At 43.6% G+C, this 27778-nt stretch overlaps 1 protein-coding gene and 1 long non-coding RNA gene across 10 annotated transcripts in view; both read left to right on the top strand.

Annotated features, from left to right (window-relative positions):
• Positions 1 to 27778, top strand: part of CAMTA1 (calmodulin binding transcription activator 1) — a 329904-nt gene that overhangs the window by 276310 nt on the left and 25816 nt on the right. For 7 of the 9 annotated variants that reach the window (XM_084495064.1, XM_084495063.1, XM_084495060.1 and 4 more), the window contains 7 exons: positions 1378 to 1518; positions 3761 to 5616; positions 7649 to 7775; positions 8751 to 8885; positions 25999 to 26138; positions 26383 to 26579; positions 26930 to 27008. In XM_084495064.1, coding sequence (XP_084351190.1) covers positions 1378 to 1518; positions 3761 to 5616; positions 7649 to 7775; positions 8751 to 8885; positions 25999 to 26138; positions 26383 to 26579; positions 26930 to 27008 — 2675 coding nt within the window. Of the gene's footprint in view, positions 1 to 1377; positions 1519 to 3760; positions 5617 to 7648; positions 7776 to 8750; positions 8886 to 15285; positions 15958 to 25998; positions 26139 to 26382; positions 26580 to 26929; positions 27009 to 27778 lie in introns of those variants that run through there. The other 2 variants (XM_084495066.1, XM_084495067.1) reach the window with 2 other exon arrangements.
• On the top strand, positions 15964 to 23522 carry LOC311422227. Its single transcript, XR_014685236.1, has 2 exons — positions 15964 to 22352; positions 22412 to 23522. It is a non-coding gene; the product is annotated as an uncharacterized lncRNA (long non-coding RNA).

Raw genomic sequence — 27778 nt, 5'->3', positions numbered from 1 at the left:
TAAGAAACAGGAGGAGTGTATACGTCTACTTTTTGTTAATCTTCTTTTCATAATGCACTTTCTTCCCTCTAGAGATCTCCTTTTCTGGTGATTCATTTATGTGTTAGGAAGCCAAGCATGACATGTTAAAAGCTGTCTTGATAGTATTTGATATTTGTTACTAACAACTCACCTACTCACAGGAGTTTTTCTTTAAAAGGGGGAGGGAGAAAATCTGCATGTTGAATGTGCTAAGATAGTGAATAATTTGCATTAAGCATCCAGACATTCTTATTTTTCAGTCTATCACCCTTCACTGTTTTTGTTTTTTTTTTATTTTGTAACCTTCACAACATACAGAGAGGGAGTATAAGCACTAAAAAAAAAAATAAAAATAGTCATGCCACATGAACAGAAGCTGGAGTCTTTCTGAATCAGCCAGAGCAAGGCTAGAGAAGGACCTTTCCTAAGCGCACCATCTCAATGCGGATTTCATTAACTTGAAACTACATTGCTGCCTCAAACTGCCAAGAACATGCAGCCAGGAAGATCAGTAAGATCAGTAAGAAATGCATCCCCAAAATAGCCGTAGCTTCCAGATGTGACAATGTAAAGACCATGAAAAAGACGAAGTAGAGAATAGGGTGTTCCCAAGAAAACCCAGTGTTCGGAGACCTAATTTGTAAATGCTACAGACATGTTAAAGAGAATCCAAAGCTTTGGCTTCCGGCTGTTTTTTGCAATAGATCCACGATGGAACTTTGTTATGCTGGAAGGACCTGAAAATCATATACGTGGTAGGTATAAGCATCCAGCCATAAGGCTGTCCGTGACTTCTTAGCTTCCAGCTCATAGCTGGATTCTGACTTAACGAGAACCATCATGAATACACAAACCATGAGATGATTCACTTACCAGACTTGTCCGCTATAATACAGTGCTCATCACTGGATTTATTAACGGTAGGGAGCAAACTCCACCATACTGCTGTAAAATACACTTTCTGCGCATGGCAACGTGTATCTGAGCTCACCTCTAGAGCAAAACATTTCTGAAGTAACCAGAAATAGCTTAGTACAAAGTTTCTCAGTAGTAATTACAGATCAGTAACTTCATATAGCAGAAAATATTCCAGACGCTTTAGTGCATTTTAATAGCACTTTCAATGTATTGTTGCAAAATTGCTATTTGAACATTTCTTACTAAGCATAACATCGTATGTGACACACTAATGTACCTAGAATAATAAAATAAATGTGAGTGGAGGAACTGAAGCAAGAAGCGTGTATAAACTAAAACTTACACATAATAACAGATAATAAACAGATAATAATAAAGGTTGATTTTTGATGTTTTCTGGAAAGTTTTTGATGAGAAGTCTTGCTGTTCTCTTCACAGTTCATGGCATTAAGTGGACATGCAGCAATGGAAACAGCAGTTCAGGGTTCTCAGTGGAACAGCTTGTGCAGCAGATCCTCGACAGTCACCAGACCAAACCACAGCCTCGGACACACAACTGTCTTTGCACTGGTACCTTGGGTGAGTACACTGAGAGGGTACAAAATGCTTTCATCTTAATCCAGACTTGGAGTAGGGTTTGTAGTACTAGAATGCTAAAAATACTGTACCATGGAGTAATCATGCAACTGGAATTTCTGTAAAGAATGCAAACACTTGGTAATGTGCAAGTTCTAATAAATGCCCTCCATATGTGACCTACTCAGAAAGCTTTTCTCTTCTACATGTTCAACTTTTGTTACCAGAGCCTCAAAATTTGATGTTCTGCCAATCTCACCCTCTGAAATCCTTGCCCTGCAGCTTGCTTTGTTGGAGAAAATGGGCTCAGGTGGTTAATTGCAAGGTATCACTAGAAAAAGACAGGTTTTACTTAGTTACCATGAAGACGCAGATTTCTTTCCTGTTAAATAAGATGGTTTTGTTTTGAGTGAGAAGAGATCAAGAAACAACATCCTTAGTATGAGATCTTTATGCATCAAGTGGGAAGCTAAATGAGTCATTTTTCATCTCATCTACTTTATAACCACCCCTTCCAATTACTTTGGTCAAGTAATATATATCATATATTAATTAGTATTAATTAGTCGTCAGAGAACTTTGTAAAGGAAAGCTGTCTATGCTTCAAAGGGTTTATTTTCTTCTTCATTTTTGGGCAGTTGCGTTATACAATCAAGATTTTAAGTAAGAATGATGACCTCTGAAATACCTGGGTTTGGATTAAAATGCAAGCCTTAAGGCTCAGTATTTGATCCAGGCTTGCAGATCTGAACATGAATTCTTTTATGCTTCCCTTTGATGTTTTGTCTTGTGCTAAGTCTGCTGCATGTTTTTTAACATAACAATATCACTTTGTTTTGTAACAGCCGGCACATTGACACATGCATTCCCAATTCCTTACAGTCATACACAAAGACTGCAGTGTGAAAGGCTTTTCCTTGTCCTGTTCATTTCTATACCTAGGAGAATAGAGAGATTTAATACTGCATCTAGTCTCAAAAGCACTGTCCTGGACTACTTTAAATGACCTGATTCAAATCTTGAACACGTAACAGAGAAGTTCCCCTTCAAGGGCAAGGAACAGAAGATTTGGCAAATTACAGTGGCTATGCAAACACTTCGTGTTACCCAGAAGATGGCATTTATAACTGTAGCCATTAGCTACAAGGAGGAGGTTTCTTTTCCTCATTAGTCATTGTATAGTACAATAAATAATGTTCTTACCTCATTCTAGGAAGAATGAATCAATTAAAGAAACATACATCAAAAATTTCTGGGCTCTTCTTTAAACAACAAATGCAGTCCTTGCACCAGTTTGTGGTTAGAATGCCTATGCAGAGAGAATTGTTTACTTTCCATAGCTGATTTCCAATCTCCTAGAAACTCAGGTGATGTTCATCTTCTGCCAGACTCATAAAGGCAGTGGCTGAACTCCCACAGAGAGTTGTCTTCTGGTGACCTTTACTTAAGCGTTCTTCAGCCTCTCTGACACTAACCATGCTCTGTGTGACCTCTCAAAGTACTAAATGTTTATTTGTCAGCATACAGACAACTTAGAAGAGAAGCACATCACCATCCTTATGGGAGGGAAAGCATTCTTTGTGCTGGCTAATGTACTTTTTCTTTAATAATTTGATTGGCATCTGTAATGGACACAATGATGACAAGAGAACAAGGGTTGCAATCTAGGCAGTAGGGTGATGTCAGGGACAGGAGCGCAATATAGCGTCTGTCACCTCCAGATTACCAGTCAGCGTCCAACCCACATGAGTGGTTGTCAAACCATCTGACATCAGCCAGTGTGAGGAGCGGAGTGCCTGTGTCACAGGGGGTAGAGGTCTTGTCTGTGATGCAAATGGAACAGGGCTTCTTCTGCCACAGCTGACAGCAGCAGTCCGTGCTTTGCAGACTTTGCACTGAGATCAGGCACATGTTTAAATAGGTCTGAAACTTGTCACAGATGCTGATTCCTTTCATGTGTCATCTGGTTAGGGCAGGGAGGAGGTGGGGGGATAGGTGCTCATGGGCGTGTTTTGAGGTTGCTGTCTTGCACACTCATCTATGCATTAGATGGAAATGTGCTCTAAATCTGACACTAGCAAGAAATCAGTTTTACTCTCAAGGTGTCTCTTCCTCTCTAGCATGTGTGCTCACTTTCTCTCTCACGCGCACCTATGTCTTTCCTTTGCTACAGCCATAAGATACACACCTAGCATCTTTTTTAATTTTTTACTTACTGAATGACAAATGTTGTTTTCTGGCACAGGGGCAGGAAGCAGTGTGCATCACAAGTGTAACAGTGCCAAACATCGCATCATATCACCAAAGGTCGAACCAAGGACAGGTGGGTACAGCGCTCATTCAGAGGTACAAAATAACGATGTCTCTGAAGGCAAGAACGAGCACAGTCATGGCAAGGCCTCCAGCCGAGAGAAGAGGAATGGCAAAGTGGCGAAACCAGTGTTGCTCCATCAAAATAGTACTGAGGTTTCTTCCACCAACCAGGTGGAAGTCCCTGACACGACCCAGAATTCTCCTGTGTCCATCAGCAGTGGATTAAATAGCGACCCAGATATGGCAGATAGCCCAGCAGTCACTGGTGTGTCCAGTATGGCTGTAGCATCAGTTATGGGAAGCCTGTCACAAAGTGCCACAGTATTTATGTCAGAAGTCACCAGTGAAGCTGTGTATACCATGTCACCCACCTCTGGCCCAAATCAACACCTTCTGTCCTCAGATGCAGCTGCACAAGGGCTGGTACTTGCCGTGAGTTCAGATGGACACAAATTTGCTTTTCCAACAACAGGCAGTTCAGAGGGCTTGTCGATGCTACCCAGCACTGTCTCCGAGGAACTTGTGCTCTCTACAACTTTAGAAGGAAATAGAAAAATTCCAGAAACCACCATGAATTTTGACCCAGACTGTTTTCTTAATAATCCCAAGCAAGGGCAGACTTATGGTGGAGGAGGTATGAAAGGTGACAGCATCAGTACCAACATAAGGCAGTCACCCACAACAGAACGTAGCTTCAACTTCAATACGACCCTCACGAAAGAAATAAAAACTGAGGACACATCTTTTGAACAACAGATGTCCAAAGAAGCATTTTCCTCCACTTCTGCATCTAACACTCTCACCCTCACCACTGGTTCAGGTTTGCTTCCATCTGGAGGAGGTCTGAGCCCAAGTACCACCTTGGAGCAGATGGACTTCAGTGCCATTGACTCCAACAAGGACTATTCTTCGAGCTTCAATCAGACAGTCCAGAGCCCTCACGTTCATCAGACCCCTTCCCCCAGCTTCTTTCTGCAGGATGCCAGCAAACCTCTTCCCCTTGAGCAAAACACCCACAACAACTTGAATGACACAAGTGGTTCATTTGTGAGCACGTTAGGAATCCCCAGTGTGAAAACAGAGTCCTCATCCCAAACCACTTCCAACTGTAATGGCACAGTGGAAACCAGAATAGAGTCCACCTCTTCTCTCCAGCTCATGCAGTTCCAAGCAAACTTCCAGGCTATGACTGCAGAAGCTGAAGTTCCCATGGAGACCTCCCAGCAGGCAGAAGGGAATGAAAATCTACTTAAATCAGGGGATCTTCAAGCCTGCAGCACAGAACACTACTTGCAGCCTGAGGCCAATGGGGGTATCAGGAATGGGAACAATCTCCCTATTCTCCAAGGAAACATGGTCCAAGGACTCTATCCTGTGGCCCATCCCAGCTTAAATAACTCCTCCAACATGGAGCTTAACTTGGACCACTTTGACATCTCCTTCAGCAACCAGTTTTCTGATCTAATTAATGATTTCATATCTGTAGAAGGTGGGAGCAATGCTCTCTATGGACACCAGCTGGTGTCAGGTGACAGTGCCGGACTATCTCAGCCTGAAGACAGTAACAGAACAACCTACAGCCAGGCTGAAATGTGCATTCCTTGCTGCAGCCCTCAACAAGCCAACATGCAACTCAGCAGCACAGAGAATGGAGCCAGCACAATGGCATACATGCATGTGGCTGAGGTGGTCTCGGCAGCTGCAGCACAAGGCACCTTGGGTTTGCTACAGCAGAGTGGGCGCTTGTTCATGGTGACAGATTATTCACCAGAGTGGTCTTATCCTGAGGTAAGTTAGGGCTTTTACTTATGAACATTTATTGCCTTGTCTTTACTCGCTTTGTTAGTAACAGCCCCCAAGAACTGCTTTGTTAAAGCTTTGACAGGGCTTTTAAAATATTTCTCTTAGTAGAAGGAGGATCTGAGGCCCTTTGCATGTCTCAGTGTACTTTTAATTAAGCACTTCATCTCCCTGACAGGGCCCTTTCTTCACTTAGAAGCATCTGAACAGAAATGTTTTGTTTCATTGATAAGCAAAGTATTTCCCATATGATGGTCTCATAATGCTATCAAGCTATGTTAGAGCAACATAATTTGCAAACTGGAGCTGATCATTGAAGCTGGCTGTAATGCTCTTAGCAGAATTAACTCCTGACCTGCAGTGTCATAATGAGTTTAGCATTTACCTCCATCCTATAAACTATCCAAAGTGAAACACATGCACTACAAATTAAAAATGTCAGCAGCAGACTTTGCTGATGTGAAGGAATGCTAGAGGAAGGAGATTTACAATTTGTATGATTTTGTTTCATCTTGGCAACAGGTATCTCACCTTACAGTAAGCCCCCACCTCTGGTCTTAGTAGAGAAACTCTCAAAATTACAATCTGATAATGTCCTTCTGGCCCTATTTACATTTTTATTTTCTAGCATTTTAATCTCCTCACTGCTGCAGTTACATCGTAAAAATATTAGGCATCATGTGCTTTATGTTTCTCAGCAACCCATGAGCAAGTTTATGTTGTGGACTTGTGAAAGAGTCAGAAAAGCCGTGGAAACAGTATTGTCCTCTTCAGAACAAATTCTACCACAGATCTATGGGATTCTTGGGATACAGCCTTGCTTGGTTTCTTCAGTACAGTAATTTTGCTTTACAGTTTTCACCTGGTACATGTCTGTTAGTGTTCTCCCACAGCAGTAGCTGTGTCTGTGCCCTGGATGTGGTAGTTTTGCCTTGTTTAAAATCAGAATGGGACTGTAAGTCTGGTCAAGGGAAGTACTTACCAAGGCAATGGTGAAATTTCCCAAACACACCTGCTTTGTTCTGAGTGTCACTCTTGGTTTTGGACTTGGTTTTGCACTCCTGTATCTGCTCTGGCTGCTTGAATTACAGTTAAATAAGCATCTTACTAGTGTTACTACACTGAATTATGTGTGGTGGATATTGCAAGCATACAAAGTGATATTTTTCCTAAGTTAGGCACGTCTTGCCGTCGCTGCTTCATGGTCTCCTCGTGTTCCCATATGCCTGAGGAGAGCTTCCTGTGAAATGTGCTGGAGTGCCCCCATGCGAGTGCTGGGACATTGTGACCCTGTGGGACCGAGCCGTGTGGGAGCAGTTGTTGAGGAGATGTAGCCTGAGGGCAGCCCATGCAGAATCAGTTCAGGACGGACGGCATCCTGTGGGAGGGACCCCGTGGGGAGCAGGGGCAGAGAGGGACTGTGAAGGAGCAGTGGAGACGAAGCATCAGGGGCTGACCACAGCCCCCATTCCCCGTTCTTACGCACAGCTTAGGGGGAGGAGGTGGAGGAGGATGGAAGAGGGGAAGGTGATTTTAGTTTGTTTTAAGTTTCTCACTGATATGGATTGTTAGTAATAGGTAATAAATTTCATTATTTTCCCTATGCTGAGTGTTTTGCCCACGAGGATAATTGTTGAGTGATTTCCTGGTCCTTATCTCAACTCTTGAGTCCTTTTCATCACATATTCTCCCCCTTTCCCTTTGAGGAGGGGGAGTGAGAGAGCAATTGTGGTGGAGTTCAGCTGACCAGCTGAGTAAAACCACTGCAGCACCACACAGTATCATCACTTCCCTGCAAAGGCCAAGCCGTGGCAGTGAATAATGTGAACAGAGAGCAGCTGGCTTGTGACTTGCTTGCTCTGCCAAGGACACTGGAGGTGGCTGGTGCCAAGGATCTGTGTTAGCTTGGCACTTTTGTTAGCCCTCACAACACAGTTTACTCTTCATCTGTTTCAGTGCATGGTCCTCCCTGGATATGGCTTTTTTGGTAATACTTTTCCAACCCCCCTCTTCCTTGTAGGGAGGAGTGAAAGTTCTAATCACTGGTCCGTGGCAAGAAGCCAGCAATAATTACAGCTGTCTGTTTGATCAGATCTCAGTGCCTGCATCTTTAATTCAGCCAGGAGTGCTGCGCTGCTACTGCCCAGGTAAGGAATGACTCTCTCTCAGAGCTGGCAGTTTCAGAGGATGTTCTTATCCTAATAGTGTCTTATATATCTGTTTTTTTTTTTTTGTGGGGGAATATGCAGTGAGCTGTTGCTGTTTTTTTCACTTGCTTTGTCTCACTTCAAATCAATCCATCTACTTTTGGCTGCATTTTCAATTGCTTCATCTGCACTTTGGAAGCAGATCTCTTCCATTTTGAAAAGAGTTAGCAGACACATGCTGACTTCAAGGGGGTGCTGAGTGAAAGCCGGTAGGAGTAGCTAGCCTTTATCTGAGGCTCAAAGTGCTAAACGTCTTGACTAAACTCATGGAAAGGTAGTGTATAAACATTGAGGAGCTTTCCCTTTTTCTTCAAACTATGTATAGCGTGAGCACCTCAATTTAGGATCTTGATATAGAGTATAACGTTATTTAGAAGCTTTGAATTATTTTTAAAATACTTTCTAAACATTTATTTAATTCTGAAATAGCAGATCAAATAGTAACTGTTATTCAGAGATGCACCCACTGCTCTACTGCCTCTTAATTTGCATATATTCTGCTCTTTCTCTTTGGTGCTTGTGGGATGAGAACACCTGCAGTGACCCTGCAGAAATTTTCAGTAGTACTGGCCCTCAGTATGTGACTTTATGCAGAATAACTGAGCTATGTTGTTATGCCCCAGCTTGCTGTAAGAAATGCAGTGAAGTTGGTTAATCTTTAAGAACATGTGATTCTACCTTCTGCCAAAACAACCTACTGCACGCCTCTTAAGCTTACAACCTGCATGTTTTAAAATACAGATTGTCAATTTGGTCTCCTTAGTTGTCTAGTCACAAAAATATTGTCAAATGCCCCTCTCTCTACTCATTGCATCTGCTTTCAGCCTGCCAGTGAGAAGACCATCAACAGGATAACGCTGTCCTGTGCATTTCTGCAGGGAGGTCTCTGTCTTACCACTTGTTCTTTCCTTTCAGCTCATGACACTGGGCTCGTGACTTTGCAAGTTGCCTTCAACAATCAGATCATCTCCAATTCTGTGGTGTTTGAATACAAAGCCAGAGCTCTGCCAACCCTGCCTTCCTCCCAGCATGACTGGCTGTCCTTGGATGGTAAGAAGCACACGATATTCTTTAACTAAGCTTGCCAAATGGTAAGGCTGTGAATGAAAGGAGCTGCCACTGGTGTGGGGGAGAGATGCAGAGGGACGGGCTTGTGCTGTGGGGAACGTCTGTTGCTCAATGCTCCATTAATCAAAGCCCTCTTTCTGAAATTTTTTAGTTCTTTTAATGTGAACAAATGCGGATGCATTTGATGGGAAGGAGACAAAGAGATGTTTTCTGTGAATAGCAAGCTGAATGTTTCCCCAGTCATATTTCCTGTCAGGAAATGAATATGTACCCTGCATTTGTCTTCCCTGAGAACTCTGAAACTTAAACTTGTCTAGAAAAAAATGCAAAAACAAGCAGAAAGTAGGAAGGTGGTGAGGCAATATAAAGAACAAGGGTACTTTAAAGTCAGCCACTGCTATGATTTCCACATCCCACCTCATTACCTAGAAGTACTCAAAGGGGGTATATATAGGTTCTGTCAGACACCTGAGAGTCTCAATGCCAGGACAGTCTATGCTGATGGCAAGCCAGGGGATTTTCTGGCACCTACCAGCCACAATCAACCTTTCTAGATGGGCAAGACTCACAGCTGCATCCCTTATGCCTTGCAGGGATGGGACAGACACCCCAATAGCATTAGCTCTGAACAAGGCAGTTGGCAGAAAAAAATCATGACTGATCAGAACATTGCCTCTTACCTCAACGTCAGCACGGAGGAATGGGAACACAGGCTTTGGGTTTATATGATAACTCTGTTCTTGAAAGTCTTAAGTTGGGATATACCCCCAAAATGCATTTTATAGAGGAGCAAGATGAGAAGAGGGAGAATAGAAGAACATAGAAGCCTGGAACACCAGGCTGGAGGAATTGAATTGCCTCAGTTACCTGTGACTGCCAGGGCTACTTATAAAAGCTTTTGGAGGAAACCAGCTAGCAAGGTCCCCAAGGAAGCAACAGATCTGCTGGCTGGTCTCATTTATTTAACAAGATGGACAGCAAGTTCAGTTCCCTTCCTGAGTGTGGTTCCTAGAGAGATGTAGCTTCCAATTCAGACCATGAAGATCTAGAGAAAGAGATAATTTGTGTTAACAATGTGATAGGTTGAAAAGGACCAGCAATGCTGCTTTCATCTTTCTTCACCAGATAATGTCAGCTCTTACAGCACTGCATTATAGGCAACCTTAGCAAAATCCTAACACTCTTGCTAGGTGACCCATTTGTTAAGTGTTTGTTTTTTCTGCTAAGTAAGGAGACAAATACAGTAAGGTCAGGTCCCTAGTCTTCTGAGGTATCATTGCTGAGAAACCAGTATTAGTGTTACACACAAGAAATCACAGGAGTTGTTGTTTGCATAGGACAATACTGAAGATGAGCAATAATGAGCTAAAATATTGATTCAGTTTGTTCCTCAGTAAATTAACCTCGTCCTATTTTGTCTGTGAGCTGCAAACATGGTAACTGTAATATAATGCATGCTTTGGGAAACCTACTACATGGATATTACTTTTGTTAGCAGTTTAATAACTTTAAAATAATGCTATCTTTACAAAGATTTGAAGCTTGCGTTACTGTGTTATTATTATATATACTTTGACAGACTTGGCAAATATGTAGAACTGATTCACTTCAACAGAAATATTGAATGGTTTTGAGCTTCCATCAGTGTAGGCAGGTGGTGTTTGAAAGGTTTTTGATGGGCTCCCTTGATCTGTCTGGGAAGCCCTGACAGAAAAAAGCTTTCTTCATTAAAATATTCATTAGAGGCTTTCTCCGTACTATTAGTAGCTGTGAGCCCAGGGAGTAGTCACATGGATCACATCTGAGCACTCTGACGCTGCTGATTAGCGTGTATGTAGTTCATCTGTTAAAAAATGTGAGCATCAGGGCAGATGAGGAGGAGCCATTTCTTGCTGAATTCTGACAGAGCAGTATGTGTGTGCGTGCAGAGTCTGAGCTGATACATTTGGGGATAATGCGGGCGAGGAACAGAAAATGGAATTTTCTTCAGAGTAGCATCAGGCATGATTTTAGTGGTACAGTACCTGTATCTTCAGCTGTTTAAGGGCTATCCGTTAACACTAGCAGCAAACTGATGCATCGTGCTGTGATTCTCTCCCTCCGTGTAATGTCACAGAAAACATAGGTTTAGCTTCTCTCTGTTTTCTGACTATTAGATGCATTGTTTCTCATGCCACTTACAATAAGACATTTCAAGAAAGTCAGGGCAGCACTACTTCTGATGTTTCTAAACACAAGTGGAATGGAGACAGGTGACTGTGATTATTGTAAGGTTAAAGAGAGGTTTGTGACTTGGTTGTAGAGGTGCACATAATGTTATGTTCAGCATCAAAACTGAGTTTGACTGCAGTGTTGATAAGGTCTGCAGGTATTTTTCGTCTGCTATTGAAGCTGCAAGTTGCATGTGAAGTACAGCAGATATTGATGTGATGGAGATTGATACTCAGCTGTTAGCAATCCCCTTTGCATGCTGCACTGGAGAGATACGTTTAAAAATCGTTGTTTGACAGCTCCCTCAGTGCTGGTGAATTTGTAGGAGCTGCAGAAGGTGGCCGTGGGGGCTGAGCGCTGTCTCTGTTGCTCTTGCACGTTGTCTGGGAGCTGCTGGTTAGCGGGCAAGCTTTCAATTAGAGACTGTTACGATGTGGTAATGGTGGAAGGGAGGGGGACTGCAGCAGTGAACAAACTAGGGCTTTGCTAACGGGAGAAAAAAAAAGTAAAAGGACCGCTGCAATGCAGAGGCTCTTTAGGGAAAAAGACTGAATAATTTTATTAACCATGACTTATCAGAAGCCTCTGCCGTGATGCACAGTGCTCTAAAGGCAGCAAATTATGTTCTTCTAATGAACCAGCAACATCTTTCTGTTTATTCTGAGAGAACAGATGTTAGTTTAGCTAGCCAAGGTATAAGCTGATATGAATTGATTCTATCAACAGAATAAATCCACAAATCCCTGTCTTCTTCATCCACTTTAATTGCACTGCTTCAAATCCTTGTCCTACTGCCTGTTACGTAGTCTTGAGGGAAGGATTTCAAGGACTATTTGTAGTCCCAAAATATTGACTAGAATTTTAATATTCTTTTTTAATTAACCCGAAGGAACACTGTGAGTTCCTTTACACTAAACTGTTAAAACACTAATAATGATTTCAACTATATGACCTGTGCAAGAGAGGGGCAGGATTAACAAAGTCTACCATACCCCAGAAATGGTGTAGTAAAAGGATAAGCAGTTTCTATCTTACATAAGTTTGCATAAACAGTAGTCATCTATGGATCTCTTTAAAATAAAGATAAAGACATCCTCTATTGCAGCTGTATATTTCCAGTTATACTGAGACAAAAATAAGTCTTCTTTCTTTGTTCAGTTCTGCAGATAACTGAAAACCTTTACAGAATCACAGAATTGTCTAGGTTGGAAGAGACCTCAAGATCATTGAGTCCAACCTCTGACCTAACACTAGCAAGTCCTCCACTAAACCATATCACTAAGTTCAACACCTAAATGTCTTTTAAAGACCTCCAGGGATGGTGACTCCACCACTTCCCTGGGCAGCCCATTCCAATGCCTAACAACCCCTTTGGTAAAGAAGTTTTTCCTAATATCCAACCTAAACTTCCCCTGGTGCAACTTCAGCCCATTCCCACTCGTCCTGTTGCCAGGCACATGGGAGAACAGACCAACCCCCACCTCGCTACAGCTTCCTTTAAGGTACCTACAGAGAGCAATAAGGTCGCCCCTGAGCCTCCTTTTCTCCAGGCTGAACAAGCCCAGCTCCCTCAGCTGCTCCTCGTAAGACTTGTTCTCCAGACTAGCTTCACTTCTTTTCTTCAGGAAGCAAGTCTCAGAGCATAGTGGCTTCAATTTCTCTGCAAGCTCTTGTTGAGAATTTACTACCCAGTTATTGGACTGGTATAGTTATATGCCGTTATAGTAATAGGCTGTGCTAAACAGGCTGTAGCACAGCTCCAGACATAAAAACATGGTATCTTGATCATCAAACCATATGCTGTAAATAAAGCCAATAAATATATATATACATAAAATTGCTGCTGTTGGGTATGACTGGTAAGATACTAGGCACACTTGGAATCACACCTTTGTAGAATTTTGCAGGTTTCGACAAAGATGGGTTAGCAAAGAAGCATCTGAACCTGAGCGTGCCAGAAAGAGTTCCCCCATGACCAGCAGGAAACTGTGAGCATGAACTTTTGTGCATGCTGAGCAGATGCAGCTCGCCTGGGTCACATTGGTGCTCCTCCTGTCGCAGAGTAGTGGCATGAGATCCCTGCATTTGTGCAGTGTTTTGGCAGGATCTGCTTCCACTAGGCTACTGCACTGGTAGAGAGCAGGAGTGGTATGATATATAGCACTTCCTTCTCATAAGTGCTTACAGCAACATCTGGTTTAAGATTTTTTAAAGGCAAGTAATTCTTATGATTATGGAGGGAGCGCTGAACCAGTGCCTGTAGAGCCCAGAATCTGGGAGAGAGATGATGAACAGAAACACATTTTAAGTGAAATCATGACTATTGTGCTTCCCAGAGGAAAGTGTGTCATTAAATTATTTCTTGATTTAAAGTGGTTGCTACTCTTGGAAGAAGTGACCTTAGGGTGAGGATAAATCCCACCATTTGGAGCACAGAGCAAGTATTGTTCATTGGGATCAGGGAATAGCATTGCAAATGCCTGCTAAATGTGAGACCATGGTCTTCTATACCTCTGTTTCCTAGGTCTTTATCAAGCCAAGTGAGGGAATGTGCAGAGAAGGAGTTCTGAGGGGCAACATGTTGAGTGGCCATCCTCTGAAGGACTTCTTCCTTTTTCAGTGTATGCTGCACTAAAAAGGATAGTGTCTCCTTTTTCTGAACTATACATAACCACTCCTTTTTTATTCTTATTTTTTTTCTTATTTTAACCCATGGATAAATTAGATCTTTTACTAATGGGCAGTGCACACTAGCTGCTAATGTTCTTGCATTTTTTTTCTAGCTCATTAGGGGGCTTTCCTTTTAAAGAAAGCCTTTTTTCTTCTCATAAGGGATGCACTCCCTTATTGCCTTTGTCTCCTTTGATAAACTTGGCAGCCTCTTCTTTTTTTTTCTTTTTTTTTTTTTTTTTCTCTATAAAACAGGCAGTTTTCAGATGCTGCTGTCAGCTCAAAGGCCATCATGTAATTCTGTAGGCATTTGACCTCACTTTTCATTCACTCTCTGTAAAGAAGTTCTCTCAAGAAAAATGAAAAGCAAACAAGACCCCTTCTGAACTGAAGGAAAGAGATCTACTGACAGATAAATAGCAAATTAAACAGGCTTTTTAGTACAGATTTTCAGTGGAAAGCATGTGTGTTTGCCTTCCACTGAAGCCTTTGCTCCTTTCTAAAAGTGTCTGTATAGATCATGTTTCCTTAGCATGGGATGTGATCAGGCATTCCAGGGAGTGCTCCTTGGTGTTACATCTATGCACCTGCAGAAAAGAGGCTGTGGAGGAATAAGTGCTGCCATAGGGAGCTCAAAGAGAATTAAAAAATTTGGGTAGGGGTCATGTGAGGTTCAGGTGTGTATAGGATGGATGAGGGTGTGACTGGTACTGAATCTAGCTGGTACTGACACAAAAGAGCACAATAGGCAGCCTTCCAACCTTTTAGCTAGTTCTGCATTCTCAGTTTAAGGTTTGACTGCCATTCCCAGGTGGAAGATGTAGGAAAAAGTTTGGTGGCTTGCTGGTGCTAGGGTGACACGGCCATACCTGTGGCCCCTAAACTCCAGGTGCTGCATGCAGGAAGTAGCTGGGATAGGACAGGCCACGTGCATTGAAGTTACCCGTGACAGTGCACAGTGACAGTGCACAGTGCCGTGCTACCTGTGACATTTCAGCCTGAGGGGTATGTGAATTCTGTCATGCAGTGCTAGGTGTGAATGATCGTAGATGCTCAAAGTCAAAATCCACAAAGGATGATGTTTGTGTACCAGCACCTGATGTGTGTTTCTAGAGTACGTAGAAGTTTTGAGATTTGCGTAAGCTTGTAGGAACGACACATTTGGTATGGGTTCCAAACGTATGGGTATGGGTATATTTTCCTTAGAAATGGAGTTTCAGAGCCACAAGAATCTATCAGTGGAAGACAAGCAGGTGTCCACGAGCAGTAGCACTCTGTTTATCGCTCCTCTCTCCATCTGGACTCTCGGTGTGTCTGTCAGTCTGTCTGTCTCCGTCTCCCGGCCTCTCCCTGCCTGAGGCGGCCGCGCCCGCCGCAGAGGCGCAGCCCGGAGCCCGCCGGGCCCCGCGGGGCTGTGGCGGCGGTGACGTCACCGCGCGGGCGGGGCCGTGCCGGGCCGGGCCGCGCCGCCACAGACAATGGAAGGCGGCGGCCGCAGCCGCCTCCCGCCGCAGCCCCGGGCCGCCGCCGCCGCCGAGCGCGGCGCGGGCCCGTAGCCGGCGGCCGGGGCTCGTATCCCGCTATGGCGGCGCCGGGCGGCCCCGGCGTGGGCTGAGGGCTGAGGGCGGGCGCCGGCGACCGAGCGCCGAGGCTCCGCCGTCTGTCGGAGCCCCCGGGCCCCCGCACCGAGCCCGGCGGTGTCGGCGGGGCTCGGGGGGCGTTCGCCCGCGCGCGGACGAGACGCGAGAGCTCCTCGGCCGCCAGGCGCCGCCCGCCTCCGTCTGCGCGCTCGGTGCCGATGCTGGGCCGGCTCCGCGCGGTGCCATGCCCCGTGCCGCCGGGCAGGCACGCCCCGGCTCCCGGCGCCGTCTCCTCTCGTTGTGGAAAGTCGCCGCTGAGCGCTAGACCCGGCGGGGGTGCGGACAGGGCACGGCCGAGTCCCGGCGGCGCTGCCGCTGGCTGCGAGCATGCGAAAGAGCCCGAGCGCGGCCCGGGGACAGCCTGCCGTGTCCGCCGGGTGCTGGCTGGAGCCTCCGCTGCCTTTGTAGCCTCTCAGGTCAGTCCTCTGACGCTCGGTGTGCTGCCGGTTTGTTCCCCCTAGCCGTACCGGAGGGGTCCGGTACCCTCCGCCTTTTGCAGGTGGATGCGCGGACATGACAAAGCATTGTTTTCAGTGAGTATTACCGGGTGGGGTACATCGTACGGTGTTTGTTTGGGGTTAAGTCTGCGTGCTCATGTGATGGCTTTCACTGCTGTACTTAGGACGTGAGTGCATGCCTTCTGAAGCTTGCTGAGCCTTCCTCTCCCTCCCCTGTGTCCACAGTGGCGAGTTGTGGTTGTGTTTGCCCTGACTTCCCCTCCTGTGGTGGTCCCTGACCCTTCCAGGGTGATGTTACAGCACAGGCTGAAAATTGTAATAGGGTTTTAACTGTAGCATCACACGTGCAGAAGAACATTGTAACACCTCCAGCTCACAGTTTCCTATCTGAGTGGGTACGGTGAAGTAAATAGCCCAAACCCTCCCCAGGAATTTAAGGATACTGAAAGCACACGCCCGCGCTGTGCCAGGTTATTGCAAGACTTGTTTTGCAGGGCGCTTCATCAAAAAGAGTAGGATTAGGAGGGGGAATTAAGTCCAGGTAGGCCACTCCCAGTTCAGAGATGGAATAAATGACTTTTTGAAAGCTTCCGTTGAAGGAGATCTTAAGTCTCTTTTTGCTGATCTATTCTAATGTTTCAGAGTTTGTATCTTCCAGTAGTTCATGTTTATCTAACTTTGCAGCAAATAGAAGCCATTTCATATCATTCTGTTCGTTGTTCTGCAGACTTCTGGGTGAATATTTTGTCTCTTGAATTTGCAATTTATATGAGAGAGAAAACTCGTGTCCAAGTTTTTACCATACTTCCAGTACAGTAGCAGCACAGACAGTGCCCCATGAGGTCCTCTTCTCCTGCTAACAGCTCCTTTAGCATGTTTTTACTTGGAGGAGAAAGTCTTCATGAGCAGTGCACAAAGTCCTAAGCTGTTGCTCTTTGCATGCATCAAAAAGCACATCTTTTGTAGTGCTGGCACCTGTAGGAAAGCACAGCAAGTTTCTGACCAGAGATATACAAAGTGACCTTAGGCAGCCAACTGTTTTTATACAAATTACTGAATAGCAAGAAAAGTGATATCTCAAGTCTACCTGGCATGTCTAAAACCTTCCCTGGTTTGCTTTTCCTGGACAGTGTGAAAAATCTCCCCATCCCTTAGGTCAGGGGAGGAGAAGTCTGGAAGAAAAAAAAGAAAGTAGTACTTTATAAAGGTTAAGTATAGAGATAGCCACTTGAGGAAAAAGTCAGCTCATTCCACCTCCTTTCTCCTCTTCTGTAGTAATGGCATGGTAAAGAAAAGTGGGGGGAAGTACAGTCTTTTGAGGTAACATTGGATAGTGGAGAGGAACAACGTGGTCCCAGATGGTGTGGGATGAACAGTACCAGAAAAATTGTGAAAAAAGTGTTACTGATGAGAAATCTTAACACTGCTAAAGTGGGTTAACGGCTTAAAATCAATGGCAATGGCTGTATGTGCAGGTCTTGATTATTGCTTTATAGCAAGATTTATGCTATTATTTTGATTATAGCAGGAGCTCATGCCTGGTACTACTTATTTATTATGTGAAAGCATAGACCTATTTTAGCTGTCACTTAGGCTCAGTGGAATGACAGTGTTTTCCTCGTCTCATGCCTCAGTATCTGTGGCATTTCTCACTGCCTGGAAGCAGAGAGATGCGTATGTCTTAGAATATTCAGTAAAAACTTAAGGGCTTTTATTGGTGGTAGAGACCACGTCCTGTAATCTTGTGTTGTTGTACAGACCTTTTCGTAAGATGTATCAAGGGTGCCACGGAAGTTTAATTTCAGAAAAATCTGTTTCTGCAGTGGTGGCTCCTCAGTAATAAACCAAATCAAATTGACATGGCGATACGTTCAGCGTTTTTGCTGTATAGAAGAGCTGAGCAAGTTGTATATGCAAATGACAAATGATTTGTAAAACAGAAGATCACTGGCACTCAGAGTAATAAAGTGCCCTTAGGCTGCTTCAGTCACCACCCACAGCTTGCACTGGTTGAAAGAATATGGTGCATCTGCCTTGCTGTGGAAAATAGAAAAATGTCGTTGTGCTGCAAGCTTTCTTACAGTGCTCAGCTACTGCACTTGTTAAATTCAGTCTGTGTGTGTTCATACCAAAGATGTTGTAACGCAGAAACTGCTGTTAAAGAAACTGCATGTGCTGGGAAGCCAGTGCTCTTGGAGTGGATTCTTCCCTCCTGAGCATTTAAATGTGGTGCTTCAGAACATGCATATCCAGATCTAACAAAACACCGTTAATTTAGTGGTTAGAAGACTGTGGGGAAATGACTGTAACTTGGGCAGAGAGTGCTCTGGTAGAATAAGCAGGAAAGATCATGCACCTTCTTCATTTGGTCCTTAGACTCAAATATTGTTACTCAAATATCATCAAACATTTAGTTTGTGTAGAATGGGGGAAAAATAAAAAGGCCTCTAAGTGTTTGTGTGAGACATACTCACCGCTAAGGTTTGCTGTTTGTTTTGCCAGTGAAAAGCAGAATTTCCTATGTGATAGTTTTGGCTTTGCTCCCATGTTGTGAGTGGTACAGATGAAATTTCTTGCTTGTTGATTCTAGAGCAGCAAAATCAAGAAAGTGATTGTTTGGGTTCTTCACTTGCCCAGTAAAGCAGCATGCAGAGATTAGAAGAGCAACCCTGGTAATCTTTTCGAGCCAAAGGCAATGGTTTGAGCTGGTGCACACCAAACAAGATGCTGTTGTTTCTTGCCACCTTGTGTAGCTCAAAAAGAGAGAACCCGGGTGTGAAATCTTTCAGTGTCTTTGGATAATAGTGTCTTTGAAACAAGTCATTGGGTTAGAAGATGGGGAGGACTGTGTGGAGGTTTATGCTATCACGGGCTGGGTGAAGTGTTTCATTTTTAAGTATTTTCTGCATCACAGGTGTTTACCCCAAATTTACTTTGTGTTTTTTCTGTACCATTTAGGGTGAGGACTGTGTCTTGAGTGTCTTGACACCTACTGATGGGACAACACAGCTGAATGACAAGGGCAATAGGGAGTGTTTTGGTAGACCTGCAGGGAAGTTCTCCCAGTTCATACATGGTCAAGCCCATTCTCAGTAGCAACCCTGTGACCTATTCACATGGGGGGAAAAAAAAAAAGAAAAACAACTTGGAAAATGTTTGAAACTGTTGCCCTTTAACATAGAGTACATGTAGTCAGGGGCTGTCCCAATCTGAGCAGGCACTGGAAGTTTTACAAAGCAGGTACTTTTGCAATCTCAGGTAAAAAAAAAAACTTGTGTGGCATGAATGGCCAACATCTATTTAGGTTTGTACTGAGGAAGTTCTGTTCTGTTGGAGGATGCTATGGGAGAAAACCAGAGGCACGACTCCCGGGCACCTCTCTCAGGGAGTTAAACCGGATTAACTCCTCTGCTCATTGCACTTTCCATTTACTGCATCTGCTGTAGTGGCTCAGAGCTGTTTTTCCAGGTCTGCTTTAAGTTCATCAGTGAAGTGATCTGGACTGAAGAAATGCCAGCTTAAAACAATCCTGCCAAAAGAGACTGTAACATGAAACTATATCCAGGTTCTTTGGTCTTAACTGTGGAAGTATACACTCCGTAGCTCTGTAAAATGCTGACTGATGTGAGTAATCAGTCATCCTTAAAAGACTTTACCAGATTAATTTTGCATCTATAGAAATACTGTGTGCGTAACTTGCTATCAGTAGTAGGCTCCCTCTGAGTACAAATTAAGAAGCTTGTTCTGGTTACAAATGATGTCTATTTTAGGGAAATGAGGAGATTTATTTTTTTCTAGATTCAAACCAGTTTCACAGTACACATCAAAATCTGGCCAAGTAGCTCCTTCCGTCCCTCCCAGCTGGACAAGCCAGGCTCCGGTCAGGCTGCTGGCACTGTGGAGCAGCCCAGCCCTGATGTGACACTGAAGCAACTGGTTGTCTGAGGAGGGCCAGACCCTGCCAGAAAACATCACTGTGAAGACTTTGCTGTATTTCCCAAGCTTGTTTTTGAGTTCATGGGGTCGCTTCTCACTATACTATGAAGGACTGAGGATGCCAGAAGTGAAAATGGCTTTGTGGCTTGATAGAACAGATACACTAAATTAATCTTTGATCCAGGAGTAGTTTTAGGAGCTTGCAGTTTCACAGGAGTTGTGAAATGAGAGGGCTGAAACAAAAACGAGTCAGTGCATACTGCATCAACTTTTGGGATCCTTCATATCCCAAAAGTTTCAGAGCTCCCATCAGATCCAGGCAACTTCTGTTGGAAAAGCTCTGAGACTTGTCTGTGTTACCTTGCTTGGGCTCATTCTGTTCACAAAATAGGCCCTTAGTGGCTAAAGTGACCAACTCCTCCAGTTATGTTAAGGAATAATAGTGAGAAGTAATCTTGATGTTAACATTTTATGGATAAATTTGAAGAATAATAATTTCCAGAAAACATGTAAAGTTCAAAATGTTTTCTGTAAGTTACGAGGTGTCTCAGTTACATAAATGCAATCATTTTCATCAGTTTTATTAGAGGCAGCCTTGAAGAAGGGCTTTAGAAACCTACAAGGTCCATGAAGTTTAGTCTTCAAATTATGCTACATTGGCAAAAGGTTTTTCAGTACTTTATATACTGCCCAGGTTTTAAAGAGTGTTCGAAGAGGTCAGAGTACATGTGACAAGGGAGACCTTGAGCAACACAGGTGTTACCAGCAGGAAAGCCTGGAGACAGCATTAGGAGTTCTTTGGATTTTTTTGAGCATCACCTGTTGGAGGGCAGAGCATTGGTAAATATGTCAACTGTTTGTTACTCCTTAAATGTTATAACATCTCTTCAGTTCATATGTAATGTGACAAACTCATTTTTTACTTAGAAAAGATTCTGAAATGTGATATTCAAAAGCAGAGTCCTTGGATAAACCCTTAAATAGGTGGACATGTCTGTGTTCACTCTCATCTTTGCTGCATTTGGAAAAAGTTAGGGTGCTTCCAGTGCAAGAAATCTGCTGGGCTGGGGCAGTTTAGATTTCCTGACTGTTATAGCATGAGAGAAGCTTATTTTGACAACTTGATTTATAGGCTATTGAGCATTTGTCTTCAGTGCAGTGTGAGGTAGATACTTGTCATGAGATCTTCTGTTTAATATAAAAGATAAGAACGTATAAAGTGTGGTCATATAACGTCATTGCATTCTAAATAGGTGGTTCTATGCAGCCCCCTGAAGTGGGCAAAACAATAAAGACTTTGACTAGCAAAATAAGAAATAATAAGAGATAAATGGTCTTGGATGTCAGAGCAATAGTTGTAATGTTCAGCCCTGTAGCTCTTATAACCCACCTCTTAATTATTGCAAGGTAAAGCAGTTATTGATAAAGGTAAAGCAAATTACTGCTTTTTTTTTTTTTTTTTTTTTTTACCTTTTCATTTGTACTTCATTTTTATCCTGATTTTGTTGCTTGGGTTTTGTTGATAATGCTTTTTTGGCAATTACATTTTTTATAGGAAAATCACGGTCAGAGAGTCAGCGGGACTGGGTCAGGTTTTGTCATGTTTTCTTGAGCAGTGCCTCTTTCGAGTCCAAGCACTGCATTTTGCTTAAACAATGTGTTGTGGCATCTTTCTTTTGTTGAGCTACAGGATCGTGTTTCAGACCCCAGTTATGTTCTGAACAGAGTTTCCAGGAGGGAAAAAAAAAAAAAAAGAAAAAAACTGCTTCTCAAAATGTGAGAGGTTTTCTTTCTGTTCAATTTCTTTGTATTACCTAGCTGTAGCAGTCATCTTCCTGTATAGACTGTTAACATGCATACAGATATATCAGTTTTAAAGGTATTGCATAAGACTCAAGGGTTACATAAAGCTGATGTTGTTTGAGCCATTTAAACCCAGGACTATATAAACAGAAGATGGTATTTTCATGCCAGTTTCTGTAACATAAATTGTACTTGCATATTCAACGTTCTCAGGTCAAGCTGACCAAGCCCTGTTACTGAGGCTACAGAAGCAATAATGTTTTGATTCAAGCTGACAAACCTGGGACTTAGAGAATAGTGAATCTTAAGAGGTCACGCAAAGACTTACCCTTTAAATTAGGCCCCAGCAAAATCTGAGTTGTCAAGGTACGCGATCATCTTTATTCATTGTAACTGAATTTCGAAATGATAGGACTAGTGCAGCTTTTTTCTGAAGAAGAAGAAGAAAAAAAGTCTGGAAGTTCATCCACCTGTAAACTGTTTGTTTTTAAAAGGATCCTGAGAGATGCTGCAAGAATGCACCAAGAAAGAAGCGTGTGGGAGCTGATGTTTGTATGTGGTTTACTTTTGGGAGCCATAACTGGAAGCAAGCAGGTTCCGTAGCCTGTTTCAAATGAGGAGGGCAATGTGCTATTTACAATGCTGAGTGACTTGAGAGTCTTCCACAGAAACAGTGAGGTGTGGTGTTCTCTCTGTGGTCCAGAGGAGGCACCTGTTGGATTCTTAGCAGTGTGCTGACTGTGGTCCAAGTGCCTCGAGTCTGAGGTATGTCCAGACTTCCACGTGGAAGAAGAGGAAACTTTCATCTCATTGTTGAGTCCAGAGGAAACTTCAGGTGGAGGTGCCCTTCCCTTTGGCTGTTATCCTGTGCTTAGGTGTCTTGGTTAAGTTAAGAACGTACCAACTCTTGCAGCATAGCTCGTTGCCGTCTTCCCTTTTACTGTTCTCTCCCGCCCTGACTTTTTTTTTTAGTCCCCACAAGACCAGAACAGCATGTGCACTTCATGTGACAGTCATTTTTGAAGGCAATGGTTTAGTGTATGGAAATTCTGTAGGAGAAGAATTCTGAAATTGCCATCGGTTTTGACTTTGATCTAATTGCTTAGGTAGCACATTAAATAACCTGGAAAATGGGCAGCTTAGAGACAGATTAGAGACACTTCCTGTGCATTACCATCCTACTTCCATGTTTGCTTCCTGGAGCTTTCTAATCCTACAGTGCTGCTGCTGAGTAAATAGTAACAGTTCCTGCCATACTGGGACAGGGCTTCCTTCAGTCTGTGTCGGAGCTCCGGAATCTTTAATTCCACTTGCTATTTTATTAACAGCAGCATATTTCTGATCTGCCTTTAGACAGAGCAGTTACAACCATGTTAAAAACACAGCTGTCTTGGTGCGTTACTGAAGGTTACAGGTTTAAGACTTGAATTAATTTATTCTATTTCTCCTTCAGATTCCTGTTAAGTCAAATAGATGCCCTTTGCCACCTAAAATCAGGTAGTCCTGTCCTAAACACCTCCTGGGAGCATTGTCCAGGTGTCCAAAAAGGACTACGTGGGGATGTTCAGTTTCAAATTCTGTCTCCTGAGAAAAGTTCCCTTCTTTCTTTGTTTCAGTGTTCCTGTCTGAGAGCAGTGGCAGTGACAGACATCCCTTCAGTAAATTCAGTCCTCTGACAAAAAGTGCCAGGAAGCGTTCACTGCTATCAGTTGCTGTGTCAGGAAAAATTGAGGCTTCAGTCATTAGAGACCGCAGGGCTCCATCCTTATAGAAGAGCCTGGAAAATGGAGACTAGCATGGGGTCCCCCAGTTCTGTTCCACAATGTTTGGAGCTTAAAAAAAAAAAAAAAGAATCTGCAGAGTTTACTTTTGTATCTCGCTGGAGTAGTATGAGGTTGGAAGCCCACATGTGATAGCTGGGGTTTGTTGCTCCTCTTAACTCTAATAAAATACAAGTGCTGGCAACTCAGTTAGCTGTGTACAATTGAATGTATGTTTTGTACATTCAATACCGCTCTGTTAACCTCAGTGGCAGACACGGCTGCTTTCCCTGGTGCTTGAGTTACCGCGGCTCTGTTTGACACAGGCCTGTGGTGAGAGGCGATGGCGCGGCAATGCCAGGTCACTGTCAGTCTCTGCAGCATACGTGTTCTGCATGGCAATGGGGAAGGAGGAGACAGGGATGTGGACTGCACTGCAGCACACTGCAGCACTGCCAGAACAAAGGCTTGTGAGAAAACACGACTTGCTTGCTGCTGTGTGCCAGCCGCAGTTCAGAGGCAAGGCCTTAAGACTGCATCTGCATTATGAATATTTCCTTAGAGAGCTGCCAGCCATCTTCCCAGAGGCTTTGCAATTAACAGAACGAGTAAATTATTAATAAGGCACTAATATTAAATAATAATGTTTTCAGCTAGGTAAGGGAAGACCACAGTGAGCTCACCTCTAAAATGAGGTTAGAAGTGGGGTGCCAGCCATACTGCTGTGTTCCTGGCTCTTGAGCAACCGGGGTGGGATCACAGAATCACAGAGTGGTTGAGGTTGGACGGGACCTCTGGAGGACATCTGGTCCGAGCCCCCTGCTCAAGCAGAGCCTCAAAGATGCTGAGTTACAATTTGTTGGAGCTGGCCAGAGGAGAGCTGAGTTTGTGTCTGCTGCCAAGCCACAACATCCTGTTAGGGAATGAGGGATGGGTTTAAGCCAGTTTCTGAGATGCGCCTTAATGGTTTGCAATGTGATCTCTGGTGCAGTACAGCAAAGAGATTAATATTTCTGTTATTCTCTAGTAAGAGTTGTGCCTTGCAGGATGTAGTATGCTGGATGTTTTATTTATCTATTTGTTTGTTTTGACTAATGGCTGGAAAGTCAGCAGGTGACGTGGAGCCGTCATCTCACAGACAAATGGCTAGGTAAGGGGCTAGGTAAGGAAAAACCTTGCTTCATTTAATTCCTTCAGGTTAATTGATGCCTGACTCTTGGTTCAAACAGAGGCTAAAAGTAGATCTAGCATGTGAGAGTTGTGCTGGTGTGGACTTCAGTTAACTTTATGATAGCTTTGAAACACAGCCAACACACTTGCACTACAGTACTATTGGAAGCTATTAACAAACTTTTGAGGAGCAATTACTCCTGCAGTATGCTGCTAAGGACTCCGTGTGTGACAAGGCCAATTGGAAAAGAGTTTCTCTTTTAAAACCTGATCAGAGCTTGTTAATTTTCATGCACGGATTTCCATTACTATTAGTAGGCTTTGTTCTGGGTTTCACTGCTCTGAACCACCTCATCATGTCCACGGGTACATGAAATCAAACAGGGCGGGAGTTATTTTTTCCCAGAAATTTGTTATATATGCTGTTAGCATGATAAAAAACATTCCTGAAATACTTCCTATCCACAAGATTGTCCTACCCAGCAGGTGCGCTCGCACGAGCCATGTGAAGTATCTCCCCTATGGGTCATTAGACAGAAGGAGCCCTCTGGGTTTGCAGCCACTCGAGTTGCACTGACTGGACTTAAACACAACAGTATCTGTTGAATTAATCTCTACAGTCTCAGGTTTAGCAATGTCCTATTAACCAGTCTAAATTTCCCTCCTCTAATTTTCAAGCCATAGTATCTGTATCATAGTGCTAGGTTACAATGCAAGGAGAAAACACAACAACAACAACAAAAAAAAACACGAATACAGTGTTTAGACTTCTGCAGAGACCACGGGGCTCTGCTTTTCAAAAGGATACTCCTGGATTATCAGTGCCCATACTCTCTGATTTCTGATAGTCCTATTTCAGGTGCTTGGCTGAAGCTGTTTTCCAAGAAAGGGAGTCAGTCAGGCAAGGAATGAGTATCTTCTTAATGGCTCCTTGTTCTAAGCACAGAAGGAAGCAAAGCAGTCTTTTTCCTCTAGGCACCATTACTGCATGATTTCAGGAGGCAAGCCAAGATGAATTCAGTACTCCAGTGAAAGCAGGGTGATTGTCTGTAAAACTGAGAGTATTTCAATACAATTCTACTGAAACACTGTCTGAACAATTGTATTTGCTCAGGGTTTACGTGTGTTTTCAAAGAAGTTGCATTACCCCAATCTTTTATTGTATGGATGCAGCTAGAATCACAAAGAAAGGGACCCCTCTTCTGCCCATTTTTTGTGTTTTTCTTTCTATTACCTTTAAGGAGGTTCTCTAGAATTGCAGTAAAAAGGCAGCCACAGGAACTTAAAGAGGTGGATACTGCAGGGCAGGCATCGCTGTGCATTGTCAAGTGGAGCAAATCTCCTTCATGATGTTCAAGACTGTTGCTTGTGACTCTCTGCAGTAGGCTACCAAAAACTAATCTTTCTTTCTGTGGAAATACCCTCATTCTGCCTTTCTTCAACCTAGATAATCAGTTCAGGATGTCAATACTGGAGCGCCTCGAGCAGATGGAGAGGAGAATGGCTGAAATGACAGGCTCCCAGCAGCACAAACAAGGAGTAGGAGGCGGGAGCAATGGGAGCGGGAATGGAGGAACACAGGTGCAGGTACAGACGCTGCTGTGTAGTCACAGCAGCTTTATTCTTTCCTACCAGCATTTGTATTTGATGGGGGTTGGGAAGGATTATAGCTTTTCTTAAGCAACAGGTCTTCTTTGTGGGCATCTTTAACAGTAGGTGACTTTAACTTGCATTTGCCGCTGTCACGTACTTCTGAAAGTGAAAGGTTGCCTGCTTAGGGCAGGTTGCAACTCCCGTCAGTGGTTAAAGTGGGTTGTGTGTGGTGTTTCAGTGCGTTTCTGGGACTGGGACCTTGGGCAGCTGCTTTGAGAGCCGCGTGGTGGTGGTGTGCGAGAAGATGATGAGTCGTGCTTGCTGGGCAAAGTCCAAACACTTGATCCATTCAAAGACTTTCCGAGGAATGACACTGCTCCACCTAGCTGCCGCCCAGGGCTATGCTACACTGATCCAGACCCTCATCAAATGGCGGTAAGACCCAGCCTGTTGGACTCTTGGGTGTCAATACAGACATGGAAGAAGCATATGTAAGCTCTGCTTGCTCCAGGTTTCTAGTTGCCCTTCACAAACTGCACCTTTTGTCCCTTACAAACAACCAAGTCCCTGAACATGTTCTTGTCCCCTGTATCTTGAGAGAGATGAGATCCAGTCACTGGATGTATCATGCTCTTAAAGTCTCTGTTGGGGGCACCATCTGTAGTATATGTGTGTCACGGACGTGTGTGGCCATTTTTGTGGTATGGTGCACTGAGTGAAGCTATAGATTGAGGAAATGGTTCTAACTTGTCTACAGAGCATCATTTGTTTTGTTTCCTCTCTAGCACCAAACATGCAGACAGCATTGATCTGGAGCTGGAAGTTGACCCGTTGAATGTGGATCATTTCTCCTGCACTCCTCTGGTAAGCAGCAGAAACTGAAACTTCTGGGAGAGTCTGAGGGCCCTCTGGAGTCCTTTCTGATGTGTTATTTTCCTGATGCATTTTACACTCTGAGAAGTAGATGTTTCCTGGGTGTCCTTGCTGTGTAAATGTTAAGACGTGGTACTATTAGCTTTCTAGCATTTTGTTGAGAGAGACCAAACAGAAAAATCTTTGTAATTCAGTAATGTGAGGACAGACAGGTGGTTCTGGTCTGTGTTTTACCAAATATCTAGTCTCTGCTGCTGTTCTGGGGAAAGGCCTTTACATGCCTTCTTTCAGATTTTCCTCTTTGACTGTAGAGCTTGTAAAAACGTCACAATATCTTGGTCATTGGAATCGAGACTGAGAGCTTAAGCAAAAAGCCAAAGTAGGTGGAACCTGAAGTGCCAGGTTACAACAGCAGTGTGTTTGATTTTATTGTTCCCAGCTTTTACTTCTGTCTGAATGTTTCTGATCTCAGAGATTCATTTCTGTTTGAAGCTGGTCTGTTTCTGCAGTGGTTCCAGTGGGTATGACAGCTAAAAACCAATACATGCGTTACTAAATGAGAAACTATCAGCTTAATTTGGCAGATAGAGGTTTCTCCCTCAAAGGAGTGAGCATCATGCATCTACTCCTCTGTAATGGCCTTTTGTTCATATAGGACATTTATAAAAGCCCATTAGTGGTGTTCAAACATGGCGTGGTTTTGCCAGTCAATTTTCTGTGAGCTGAGGGTACAACTCCACTGCATTAACAAAAAGAGAAAG

The sequence above is a fragment of the Aythya ferina genome (assembly GCF_964211825.1).
Source record: "Aythya ferina genome assembly, chromosome: 21".
Classification (NCBI taxonomy): domain Eukaryota; kingdom Metazoa; phylum Chordata; class Aves; order Anseriformes; family Anatidae; genus Aythya; species Aythya ferina.
This window is presented reverse-complemented; position numbering and strand designations above follow the sequence as displayed.